Raw genomic sequence first — 12,809 nt, 5'->3', positions numbered from 1 at the left:
ATACATCGGGGAGGTTTCAGGAAATTTCAAGATGTGTGGGAACCATTTACAAAGTATTGTACTGATTAGATGACATTTTTTTCCCTTAAATTTACAAGTTTAATTGTGAGAGGGGGAGGGCGGTAATTTTATTGTTACTTATTGTATAAGGTATTGATTATATGATAGGAAAGGAGATAAGAGCATATTATGTATACCATTGATGATTATTAAGCGAAAAAACAGTGTGACAAGGCAGTGGCTGCTGCCAGAAGGATTCTGGGCTGTATAAAGAGAGGCGTAGTCAGTAGAAGAAAGAAGGTGTTGATGCCCCTGTACAGGTCATTGGTGAGGCCCCACTTGGAGTATTGTGTTCAGTTTTGGAGACCGTATCTGGCGAAAGACGTAAGAAGACTTGAGGCGGTCCAGAGGAGGGCGACGAAAATGATAGGAGGCTTGCACCAGAAGACATATGAGGAGAGACTGGAAGCCCTGAATATGTATACCCTAGAGGAAAGGAGAGACAGGGGAGATATGATTCAGACGTTCAAATACTTAAAGGGTATTAACGTAGAACAAAATCTTTTCCAGAGAAAGGAAAATGGTAAAACCAGAGGACATAATTTGAGGTTGAGGGGTGGTAGATTCAGGGGCAATGTTAGGAAATTCTACTTTACGGAGAGGGTGGTGGATGCCTGGAATGCGCTCCCGGGAGAGGTGGTGGAGAGTAAAACTGTGACTGAGTTCAAAGAAGCGTGGGATGAACACAGAAGATTTAGAATCAGAAAATAATATTAAAGATTGAACTAGGCCAGTTACTGGGCAGACTTGTACGGTCTGTGTCTGTGTATGGCCGTTTGGTGGAGGATGGGCAGGGGAGGGCTTCAATGGCTGGGAGGGTGTAGATGGGCTGGAGTAAGTCTTAACAGAGATTTCGGCAGTTGAAACCCAAGCACAGTACCGGGTAAAGCTTTGGATTCTCGCCCAGAAATAGCTAAGAAGAAAAAAAAAAAAAAAAAAAAAAAAATTTTTAAATTGAATCAGGTTGGGCAGACTGGATGGACCATTCGGGTCTTTATCTGCCGTCATCTACTATGTTATATTTGTTAATTTGTTTGGACATATTGTCACACTTATTGTAAGTTTGAAAATGAATAAAGAATTAAAAACACAAACCCAGAGAGCTCCAAAATCTTGGTTTTGTCCTTTTCACTGTGAATGTTTCTGCACATCCCCCCTGCTCAAGGAAGGAAGGTTAGCAGGCCTGAATACCTTTAAACACCACTCAGCCTTAAAAAGAGTTGCTTTCTCTATCCCATACACACAACATTCCCCCTGACTCTACTTCCACCATGATTCAGCTCTTCCAAGATCTTGGCAAACCTCTCTGCAGTGACCCCAGTGACTGACTGCACAGTTAGGCAACCAGCCTGTGTCAGCTGTTTGCTTCATCCCACGAGTTGTTTACAAGGTCAGTTTCCCACACGAGAAACACTGCAGCATCCCAGAACTCAGGTCACTCCCAAGTGCAAAAAGCAGAAACGCATTCCAGCTCAGTGAATGTACCATACCTTGGCACGAACAAAGAGTAGCATCCCGAGCATGGTAAAGAGGCAAAGATGCACAGTCAACAGCAACATCACACTGTCAAGAAAGAAATAGACAACACACACATCGATGAGTCTCTTCCTGGAGACAAACCTAGACCAGCTTCTCTGGGGGAAATGGAGAAAGGAATGGGAAAGTGTCAAGGTGAAAGCTGCATGGAGAGGGTGTAAGTGTCTGTCAGGGAGGGTATCTAGGGTGGTGGGGGGAATGGTCAGAGACACACTTTCTTTGTCCACCCCATCTCATATTCTCTCGACCTACCTAGCCTCCTTCCCCCACCCTCTTCGCTTCTCAGCTCTCCCCATGCCTGCACATCAGGGCGCTTGTCAGGCTGGGATTATAATAATGCTGCTCTACTGCCTCTCAGTTTTGCTTTTTTTGTATTGAGTTAAAAGGAAACTATGTTGAAAATAAATTTCATTTTCTCCCCCCAAAATGTTGTTTTGTTGATTAGGCCAGAAACTTTTCAATTGACCCTTGTACCCCTTAATTGAAGAAAAAAAGAAATGTCCATAGGAATCAAAATGTAGTAAAAGTGAGCTAAGTCTAGGACAATCAAGTCATTGTGACATCACCGATGAGGTTGGCTCTTATTGGTAGAATGAGGCATTATGACATCACAATATCAGATCTGCTTCCCAAAGACTGAAATTCTTCACATCAACGTGGGCTACCGTTAATAAATGTCATTTAGATCAGGTCCTATTTTATGCAATGAGAGTAATTATTAATAACAGGAGTTAACAGTAACATACATCTTATTATTTAGCCACATTGTTAACTCCACCTCCCCCCCTCAAAAAAAAAAAAGTCACATTTTTTCTTTGATCTTCTCTGAAAACTACACAACTTTTCAAGCAGTCCTTGAAGATGAAGTTATGCATCTTCCCCACTGAGCATATACCACTGTAACCCAATAAGATGCTTCACAAATACAAATTCCTACTTTTCTTCCATCTACAATTCTTTCTCCTGGCAGCATCAATGTTAGCGAAACTATTAATTACAAAAGGAAAAAGAAGTCTGGAGTGGGAAGACCGGAACACGTTTTATTAATTTTGATATGATCTTCTCTCCATTACAGGAGCTTTCCTTGGACTTTCTCGTTAATAAATATATCTTCCAGGAAGTGATGTCAAAGGGAGATCAGAAGACAGAGGTACGGGAGGGGAAGGTGCATGCCCTGCGGGAGGGGGACAGGGGGGCACCACCACCACCCCAGGTGCCTTCTACCATCACATGAAGGGATGCCGAGGCCCTAGGAAGCTTCATAGGAGAAGGCAAGATCTCGGTGACAGAGCAGTCTCCTCCATCACAGAGGACAGAAAACAGGATTCAGTAACGAACACCTAGGCTAAACCTGGCCTTGGTGGCTACAGTACCTGGCCAGCTCTGGCAACGTCCTCTTAATGCATTTTAGGGTCTTTTTCATCAAGGAGGAGTTCTGCAGCAGGAAGAAGGGACGGAGAACCCGACGTATCCGTATGTACTGCAAAGACAAGAAACAGCAAAAACGTCATAAGACGTGTCAACATCTGTCCCCCATCCCCTGGGGGTTTGAGACCTCTTCTGAGGCTTAGTTGCATAGGCAGGAATTCCTGCAGCTGGGTGTATGATGCAATCACCCCCATTTTTTTGTTAAACCACCATTTGTGAGAGTGAAAGGTTATGAATTCACATCTACCCCTATCTGCTAGGTCCAACTGGGTCTACGAATAAACGCAGTCTACAAGAATCTGCACCAAGATCAGGCAGGCCGCAAAACCTGCATTTTATGATATCGGCAGCAATGCAGGCCAATGGAGAAGAGAACTGGAGGAGGCAGTGAAAAGCTTCTGCATTACCTGGTGTCATCTGTGTTAACCTCAGGCCCCACCTGGCTACGTCACTGGTTGGGTTAGTTTATTGCTCTTCACCTTTTTGGGTTTGGCTGTAGCTTGTTTGTTCTGTTTGGGTCTTTTTGTTCAATGTTCTTACTGTTTGAATTGTTTTGCGATCCACTTTGGAGTTTTAATGATTATTAAACTAAACGAGCCTTTTCTTTTTTTTTTCTTTTTTTTTTCAATTATCTTTATTAACAATTGCAAAGGGAACATACAACCAGGAGCCTTTTCAGTTAACACCTCTGCGACACTGTGCAACTCTTTCATCGCTTTCAAGCCACACTACAGACATTCGCTCCCACAGCGGGGTGCAGGAAACCCTCCCCCACCACTTACCTCCTCACACAGGAAACAGAGCGACACGGTCCAGTCTGCGATGGAGATGGCAAGCATCAGAATATAGGCCATCAGCCACTTATTCTTCAGATATTCTTCCCAACCCATTAAATAACTCTGAAAGACAACACGTTGACATGTTCATAGGAAACAACAAAGCAGAGACGACAAAGATACGGCACAGAATATTTACCACATATCATGTACAGAAGAAACCAGCCACTCAGCATTGACATCCAGATCAAAACAAGAGCTTTCTATGTAGCACACCCAACTGCTGCCAATTAAGCCATGTCTAACACACCGAGAAGTGTATTTTCAAAGCGCTTAGACCCGTGTAATGCTCTACCCCGTTCCAGACGCTCTTCCTGTCCTCTTCCCTGCAGGCTGCCTGGAAGGAAGGGATGTGGCGGAACACTCCCGAAAGCATGTTCCAGACCACTCTCCCTGCTTAGGAGCCTTTTCCCAGGGATACTAGCCTGCCCGTTCGTTTATTTGAACTGAGCTCAGACCTTTTCAGTGGTAGTTCAAGGCCGAGTTTCAATCAGGTGCAGAAGGTATCCGTTTCTTCTCAGAGGGCTGACAGTCTGCTTGTACCAGAGGATACGGAAGGTGAAGCGGTTTGCCGAGGTTGACAAGCAGTAGCAGGGTCTGAACCAGAGAATGATGTCCCCACGGGAACTCATTTGCCCGTCCCTGCGAGTTCTTTTCCTATCTCTGCCCCGTTCCTGGAAGCTCCGTCCTCATCTGCACAAGCCTCAACCACTTTAAAATCATAAGTGTTCAAGGCTTGTGCAGTTAAGGCAGAGCTTACAGGAATGGGGACAGGGAAAAACTTGTCCCCGTGTCATTCTCTAGTCTGAACCTTGCTACCTCCATTCATGCAGCAACTGTTGATTCAGAGGCCTGGTTATGAACTGTATTCAGATCTTTTAGATAGACCCAGAACAGCTCTTAATGTTCCTTCTAATACAGTAAATTTACTTTCTGACAAATGGACAAGAGCGAGAAGATGGAGAGGGTACTGGAACATTCCTTGGAACGACAAAAGCTTTCCTGTATTTTTAGGCTGTTCACCCAAAACCACAGACTACTCCACTAACTTGATCTACCGACCTAATGAGTCCAGGCTTCGGTTCCACATAATGGATTCCTAGAATCAACACCAGTACCATTTGGTCCCACGACGTACAGCCTTGGTGGCACTCACCTTCACAGACACATCCAGCAGAAAAACCAGGAAGCAAAGCATCTCGATGCCCTCTGTTAGGCCACACGGCGGCTGCCAGGCGACACCGCGGTAACGCACATCCGAAGACAGAGTCAGCGAGGAGGGCTTCTCAATAAACGCCAAAGCCAGGATCAGAAAGATGGCCACATTCAAAATCCTGGAGGGGAGGGAAGCGAGGCAGACACGAAATTGGCACGGTAAAGGCAGCCGGGATGTTCACAACAGAAAGACCCAGCATTCCAAAGGCTGCAGCTGTCCACATGTGGGAGCATTTCAATGTCCTTAAGGAGACATGACATCAGAGCTGCTCATCCTCTAAGTAAAGGGGTCCTATTGCCTTACAAACTTATTTGCCAATGCAGTCAGAAACAATGAGGCCGATGGGCTTTTTTGTGGGGGATTTAGCAGATCAAGTTTCATTACAATTTGATTGAACGCTTATCTGTATTTCTAAGCGATGTACAAATAAAAAGGGAACACAGAAATATAAATATTCAGGCTCACCTATGCAAAAACAAAACAATTAACTAACCAAAAACATAAGGATAAAGGGAGGAACTACAAATCTTAATAGGTGAGAAAAAGATATGAATAATGTTTAAAATCTTTTGTTTAAACCTGGCAGATTAAACTAAGAAAGAGATAAATGCTGTCAAAAAATGTCATTTTTTAGTCTCCAAAAGCGTCTCTGAAGAGGAAATTCTTCAGTGAACTTTTAAATCTTTCTAATGAGGTTTCTTCTCGTAAATAGGTAATTAATTCCAAATTTGGGGGGCTGTAACTGAAAAAATGTCAGTAAGTCGTGTATGCGCTCTTCCTAGTAGGATGTCCATGCAAAATACTGGTAAAATTCTGCGTAAGTTGGTTCTCTCGAAGGCGCAAAGAAACTCATTTTCAAAGCACTTAGACAGTATCACAGAAACCTTTAGTACTTTGTGTCTAAGCAGTGGCGTAGTAAGTAAGGTGGGTGCGAAGGGGGCGGTCCACCCCAGGCGCAGTCTTCCTCAGGGCGCCAGCAAACATCCTCCTCTCTGCTCCCCCTGCCGCACGCACACGGCCGCACCCCTTCCCTGTACCTTTGTAACTTTGGCACACGGGGGCACACGGGAGGGGGGACAAGAGAGGGGTGCCGATCACCCTCGCTACGCCACTGCGTCTAAGTGCTTTGAAAATGAACCCCATGTTTTAAACATTCCATTTTGAATTTATTTTTAAGGACTGGTCTAGATCCTACGTTCCTGGTTGTCTGGGATGCAGTTTTTGTCCACTTTGATATAACTGGGTGTATTTCTGGTTAGGTGATGTAGGATATATGAAAGAAAATCCATAATTATCAAGAAATAAATTTAAATTCTTACCACTGGCAAATAGTGGAGTAATACCATCGATAAAGGCGCAGTGAGCTTAAGTCCACACGGTGATTTATGGACCGGTACTAAGGCATAAATAAAAGACAGATCGTTAATTCCACCTTAACCAATGAACCTCCCCGCCTCTATTTTTACTAAGTCACAACTGCGGCCCGAAACGCTAAATGTTCCGTCGCTCATACGAATTAGTAAAGAGGGGAGAAAATTAGAATAGTTGATCAGAAATTGCATGCATCCTCAATACCTTTTGAGATCCTGCTAGGTACTCATGACCTGCATTGGTTAGCCTTGGAAATCCAAATACCTTTGATCTGGCCAAGAATATTTCTGGTCTTATGGTTTTAGAAATACATATTATTCTATGCCCAGATAGCATTTATGTCTTAGTAACATACCCTCCCTTTCACAAAACGGCAGTGCGGGTTTTAGCGCCGGCCATGGAGGCAACATCTCCAGTGCTCATAAAATTCTTATGACCGTCAGGGCTGTTACCACCGCGGCCAGCGTTAAAAGCGGCGCTACGGTTTCGTAAAAGAAGGGATAGTAACACCTGCATGGTCCATCCAGTCTGCCCATTCATTTGAACCATCTCACTTGCTAAGTTCCGAATTTGGTGCGATCCACATACTTCCTTCTGATCCGTCCTGCCGCATACGGATACAGACCACAGAAGTCCATCCAGTATCAGCTACAATGCCCCACTGCTTGAGTCGCCATCAAAGCTAACTTCTGCCTGTCCTGGTCCATTTTGTAATCTACTGGGCTCGGACCATATCAGCTTCGCTTTCCCTCTGATGAGCATCATAAACAAAGCTATAGTTTTCTTTTTTTTTTTTAAGTTCAGTATGTTTTATTGAAAGTTTTGTATAACAAAAGTATAAAACAATACAAATATGCAACAGGCAATCCTGACAATAATACTTGCTCTGGAAAACAGTAAATACACGAGCCCATGCCCAAAAACTAGGCAGTGATAACTCAACATTCCATATCCGTAAAAGAGGGAGGGGGGGGAAAAATAAGAAAAGGGAGAAATAACAGATCATGATGCTAGTACAATAGTAATGTTGTGACATCTGTATACAATCAATCAAAAAACTTTCTATACCGCCTAACAGCCTAAAAAAGGATCCAAGCGGTGTACAATTTAATACATACTCAATAAGAAATTAACTCCATTTAAAAAAGGATAGAAAAGAGTAAAAGCAAAAGTTTTAGAAAATGTGGGAGGGTTTTCCTTTTAAAAATGGCAAGCAATAACAATTCTAATACAAACAATAAATATTAATAAACTATAATTAATACATACAATAAAAAAAATGTATCCATATCAAAAATTAATCATTATATAAGTACAGATTACAGTCCCAAACTCAATTATTCAATTTGAGAAAGCCAATTGAAATGCGCTTTTAGATGTCTTTTAAAATTTATATAAGATTCTTCTTTTCTCAAATCTATGGGACTGGGTAAAATGAGGATCCCGCGGAACTCAATGATCTTTACCGCACGTCCTTAAAAATCTGCTTACCTCACAGGAAGAGTTTAAACGAGGATCCCTGCAGACCCCCGAGCTAGGGCCACTTTCTTTCTAAGGCCATGCGCTTTAGCTCCGCAGGATCTGTGGGGCCTCCAGGTAGAAGGCATTTGGGACACGGGTGGAGAAAAACTTGGCACAACAAAAGGGAGAGCTAAGATGAGAGAGAAGGAAATTCATGCAGGATTCAGCACCAGCAATCCCAGCCACAAACAAAAAAGAAACCAGCAAGGGTAGAAGTTTAAAACGTGGACCCTATGGAACTAAAAGTGATTGTAGAGTGAGCCCCCAGGGACCTCATGGATCTTGCTCACTCTACAGGTCCTCCTTTTAACTCCTGCGGACCTCACAGATTCTGCTAGAAGGAGTAAGATGAGGATAGGTGGGGTGAATGGGATCTGTGAGGTCCATGGGAGTTAAAACGGATCCCTGTAGACCCCATGCCACAGCTGCCTTCTTTTTAAGGCCATATGGTACAGATCCATGAGGTCCATAGAGTCTGCAGGGATCCTTGTTTTACCCAGTTCATATAACATTTACCTAGATCCTCCTTCCTATACTGCTTCTTACTAGGAAACCCCCCCTCCCAAATCCAAAATTAGAATATGGGGCTGCAATTCATGTGATTCAAGCTGGATTTGCAAGGAATTAAGGAGATATGTGTCATCTGAAACAAAGTCTTTACTGATGTTAAAACGGGAAGCCATCTGTGCTACCTTATGCGAAATCTATGTTGCCCGCGTAAGCCGAGCGTAGTTCGTGCTGCGCGCTTAAATCTAAGGGGAGGAGTTTGGGCCAAGTGAATGAAAGTTAGAGGGAGGCAGCGCTCGGGGGGTTGGATCGCCCCCCAAAAGGATGCTGAAGCCAAGGGGAAGGAGCTCAAGCGCGTAAGCCCTCCGGGGCAGGGACCGTACCTGGATCGCATCCTCGATGAAGACCACCGCCTGGCGCAGACCCAGCTCCCCGGCTCCGGCGGCTGCAAGGGCGAAAGAAGGAGGCTGGGTTACCGGTGCCTGCGCTCCCTCCCTCCTCCCTCCCTCCCGACCGCCCCGCCGCTTACCGAGCTCCAGGCTGCAGGAAGCCATCGCGGCCATCGAGGGCACCGAGGGCACCGAGTCCGACAGGAGGGGATCCGTCTCCATGCCGGGAAGAGGGCAGCCCGAAGCCGAACGCTCTCCCCCTCCCTGGACCGGGGGCCGCCGGGCTTTGCAGTCCCGAGCGCCCGGGCACTTCCCTGCCGCCGCCCCGTGCTGGACTACAACTCCCAGCAGCCCTTTCGGCCGGACTGTCAGCTGAGGCTATCCCAGACACGTGAAGTCGAGCCTTTTAAACGCCTCGTCGGTGACGTCACAGTGGCTGGAGAAGAACAAGAGCTGCTTGTCTTAGGAATAAGCAGGGGAGATTTTTTCAAACCTTTTTAAACCCTGCTAAGCAAACTGATTTCACCACATTCTCTGGCCACAAATTCCAGAGTTTAATATTAATTTATTCCAGTTTGTTTTACATCTATTACTTAGTAGCTTCATTATAAGTCTGTCAGGCGTCTATCCCTCAAAGTCTGAAGGTAGAACCTCACCTAGTCCATAGGTTGAGCCAGCCGTATTAGACGCATAGAAAGTCTAAGTGCTTTGAAAAAGAGCCCCAAATATCCATATGGAACTTTGTAAGCCTAACTGCTTTAAAAATACACCTCATTGTGAGTAGCTTACAATATCTATAGAGCTTGCGTATAAGTAGAGCAGAACACCCTGTAGAGCACCATTCTGAAAATACCCACATGACTTACATAGCCACATGAATAAAAGGAGGAACATGGGTGGGGTTCCCACTGAGATGCAGAACTTGTTGCCTACTCTAAATTACTCATCCTGGACAATTAGGTAACTGCATTTACTGTATATACTCAAATATAAGCTGAGGTAATCTTTTTTCCCACGAAGAAAGCGGGAAAAAGGTTAACTCGCATATAAACCAGCCTGTGTGTGTAATATTCAAGTGCAGTGCCCTGCCAGGCTCTGCTTCCATCTCCCTCCCTACCCTGCCAGGCTCTGTACCCAGCCTCCCTCCTTCCTGCCCTTCCAAGTTCTATACTTTATCCCCCCCCCTTCCTTCCAGGTCTCCACCGTGCCTACCATAAGTCCTGGCAGTCAAGCAGTGGACCAGAACAGGAGGCATCTCTCCAATCTCCTGCCCCAGCCATTATTAACAATTTTTATCTCCCTCCCACCACCTCCTACCCCATCTACCTTTTAAATCCCTGGTGGTCCAGCAATGAACTGTGGTCGGAGTGACCTTCCTTCGCTTCTGCCCATGTAGAACCACTAACTAATTGGGTGCTGCAAGTTCTCACAGAACCATAAGGGATTTAAAAGATACCAGGGAGGGGGGGGGGGTCAGTGACAGGAGGGAGTTAAAGTTGGCTGGGGCAGGAGACAGGAGGGATCGCTTCTGTCCCAGCTCACCACTGGACCACCAGATCTTACCAAAGGCCTGGCAGGTTTGGGAGGGGGTGGGTCAGCGCTGACCCAAATATAAACCACTACCCTCATTTTTAAGCCCCCAAATCTCAGTTTATAGTCGAGTATATACAGTGTGTGTCTGCTCCAGGACTGGTGTAATTGTAGGTACCCAAATGTTAAGTGCACTGATACCGGCTTACATTAACAGAATCTAGGCTCCTAACTGCCATTACAAAATAGGCTCCAGGTGCCTAAATTATGCTCTCTAGTTTTACCATTTTTTCTTCTCTAGAAAAGATTAACGCCTTTCACGTGTATATATCACTTATAGGCTAAGTGGCTTACAGTCAGGTATTCAAGCATTTTTCTCTATCTGTCCTGGTGGGCTCACACATGTCTATTGTACCTAGGGCAACAAGGGATTAAGTGACTCGCCCAGGGTCACAAGGAGCAGCATAGGATTTGAACCCCCAACCTCAGGGTGGTGAGGCTGTGCCCCTAACCACTTTGCCACACACTAGAGAAGAGTAAATGGTTTCTGCTCCTTGGGCCTTCCACCAGCAGAGACTTCTTCCCAATCGGCATTCCGGCAGACTCAGAACTTCTGTCCAGGTCATGAGACTTGGGAAAATTTTCAAATGCTCTTCCTTTCTAGACATCAGTTCAAATCCTGTCCAGGTTGGGCAGGGCTTTAAAAAGCATCAGATGTGACGTGAGAGGGTACGCTCAATTTAATTCCAGGGTCCAAATCAGGGTTTCCGACTGTGTCCCCTATCAGATTTCCATAAAAGTGTGAATTTGCACAATAACAGAGTAGCTTCGGCCGAGGGGGGATACTGAGCAAAGCATGCAAGCACACAAGTTACTGGGTCATGTGAATTTCATTAACAGTGGATGCTAAGCATTGACCCATGAATAGATTTCTGTAAAGTTCTGCACCGATTTCCCACTTTAAGTTGAAACATTTCTCCCAGCTTGGCTGATGGGTTTTTACAAACACTGGAGAACTGAATTGCTGGAACTTAGGGCAGGAATTCCCACACCCCCCATATCATATACACATCAATATACCACTGTTACTATTAATTATTTCTAAAGCGCTACCAGACATATGCAGCGCACTATATAGAGTCACAAAGAAGACAGTCCCTGCGCCAAAGAGCTTACGATCTCAACAGACAAGACAAACAGGATGTCGTGGATACAGTTAATCTACTGGCTGGGTTGGTGGGCAGTGGGGAGTAGGGTTAAGGAGTGAAGGCTATATCAAAAAAGGTGGGTTTTCAGTCTGCTTTTAAACGAGGTACGGGAAAGGGTTTGGCGGTAATTTATTCCAGGCGTAGGGGGCAGCTAGATGAAAGGAACGAAGTCTGGAACTGGTAGTGGAGGAGAAGGGTACAACTAAGAGCAGCTGATCTGCGGAACGGAGTTCTCTGGGAGGTGTATAAGGAGAAAGGAGAGAGATTGAGGGGCAGCAGAATGAACACACTTGTAGGTGAGCAATAGGAGCTTGAACTGTATGCGAAGGCGGATAGGGAGCCAGAGAAGTGATTTAGAGAGGATCTAAACGTGTAAGCATTAGGGTCTGGAATATACAAACCTATCTCATGCACACTGTTCATAGCCTGAAACCTCAAGCAGCCGTAAGAGCACTAGATGAGATTTGGGGAGCCCTCACTTTAAATGGCTCTGGTGAATTCTGAAGGAGAACTCAGAAGCTGCTAAAGTGACACAAACTAAGAAACTTGGAAGGGATTTTGGATTAAGCTTGCACCTTTTTCACGAGTAGCTCAAAGTGAGTTGTGGTTCAGGTACACTGGGTATTTCCTGTTCACTAGAGGGCTCACAATTGAAGTTTGGGCCCGAGGCAACAAAAAGTTAAGTGACTTGCCTGAGATCTGAAACAGGCTTCCATAGTTCTCAGCCCAGTTGCTTTGGCGCTACATGACAGAAAAGCTGGCCAAAAACCTGGCATTCATGGCCCACAGACGATTATTTCCTGACCTGTCCAAAGAGTGACGCCTTAAGCTGCTGGAAGTTGGTCAGGATGAGAGGCGGGAACCAGTAATCGCTCGTCTTTCAGGGATAAACAAATTGTAACGATATAATGAAAGGTTGAACATTCCAACTTCATGACGTGAAATAAGGTGTCGGAATATCCCAGTAAGAGCAGAAAAGGGGGTCGTTACATTTGCTAGTATTTATACCACAGCTTGCCTCTGATTTCATTTATTATCGCCTTTTATAGATCATTAAAAAAATACTCGTAATAATTTCATGTCTATGTACCCTTCTGTTCAGGCCTGTCGTTAAGAGATTTTTAAACAAGACATTTGCCTTTCAATTAGGAAATATGAACTCTTGGTTAAGCGCCACTGATCTTTCAAATGTATTCCTATAATGTTT

At 44.9% G+C, this 12,809-nt stretch overlaps 1 protein-coding gene across 5 annotated transcripts in view; it reads right to left on the bottom strand.

The window, feature by feature from the left end:
* The window catches only part of TPCN2 (two pore segment channel 2), a 34,657-nt gene extending 25,396 nt beyond the window's left edge, over positions 1-9,261 (bottom strand). For 2 of the 5 annotated variants that reach the window (XM_033928803.1, XM_033928805.1), the window contains exons 1-7: positions 9,005-9,257; positions 8,859-8,920; positions 6,396-6,472; positions 5,017-5,194; positions 3,807-3,923; positions 2,970-3,076; positions 1,551-1,623 (exon numbers count right to left, since the gene is read on the bottom strand). In XM_033928803.1, the coding sequence (XP_033784694.1) occupies positions 1,551-1,623; positions 2,970-3,076; positions 3,807-3,923; positions 5,017-5,194; positions 6,396-6,472; positions 8,859-8,920; positions 9,005-9,086 (696 nt within the window). In that variant the 5' untranslated portion in view covers positions 9,087-9,257. Of the gene's footprint in view, positions 1-1,550; positions 1,624-2,969; positions 3,077-3,806; positions 3,924-5,016; positions 5,195-6,395; positions 6,473-8,858; positions 8,921-9,004 lie in introns of all 5 variants that reach the window. The other 3 variants (XM_033928804.1, XM_033928806.1, XM_033928807.1) reach the window with 3 other exon arrangements.
* Between the last annotated feature and the right edge of the window lie 3,548 nt (positions 9,262-12,809).

The sequence above is a fragment of the Geotrypetes seraphini genome, chromosome 19, assembly GCF_902459505.1.
Source record: "Geotrypetes seraphini chromosome 19, aGeoSer1.1, whole genome shotgun sequence".
In the NCBI taxonomy this organism is placed as follows: domain Eukaryota; kingdom Metazoa; phylum Chordata; class Amphibia; order Gymnophiona; family Dermophiidae; genus Geotrypetes; species Geotrypetes seraphini.
Note: the sequence above shows the minus strand (reverse complement) of the source record. Positions and strands in the feature narration are given on the sequence as shown.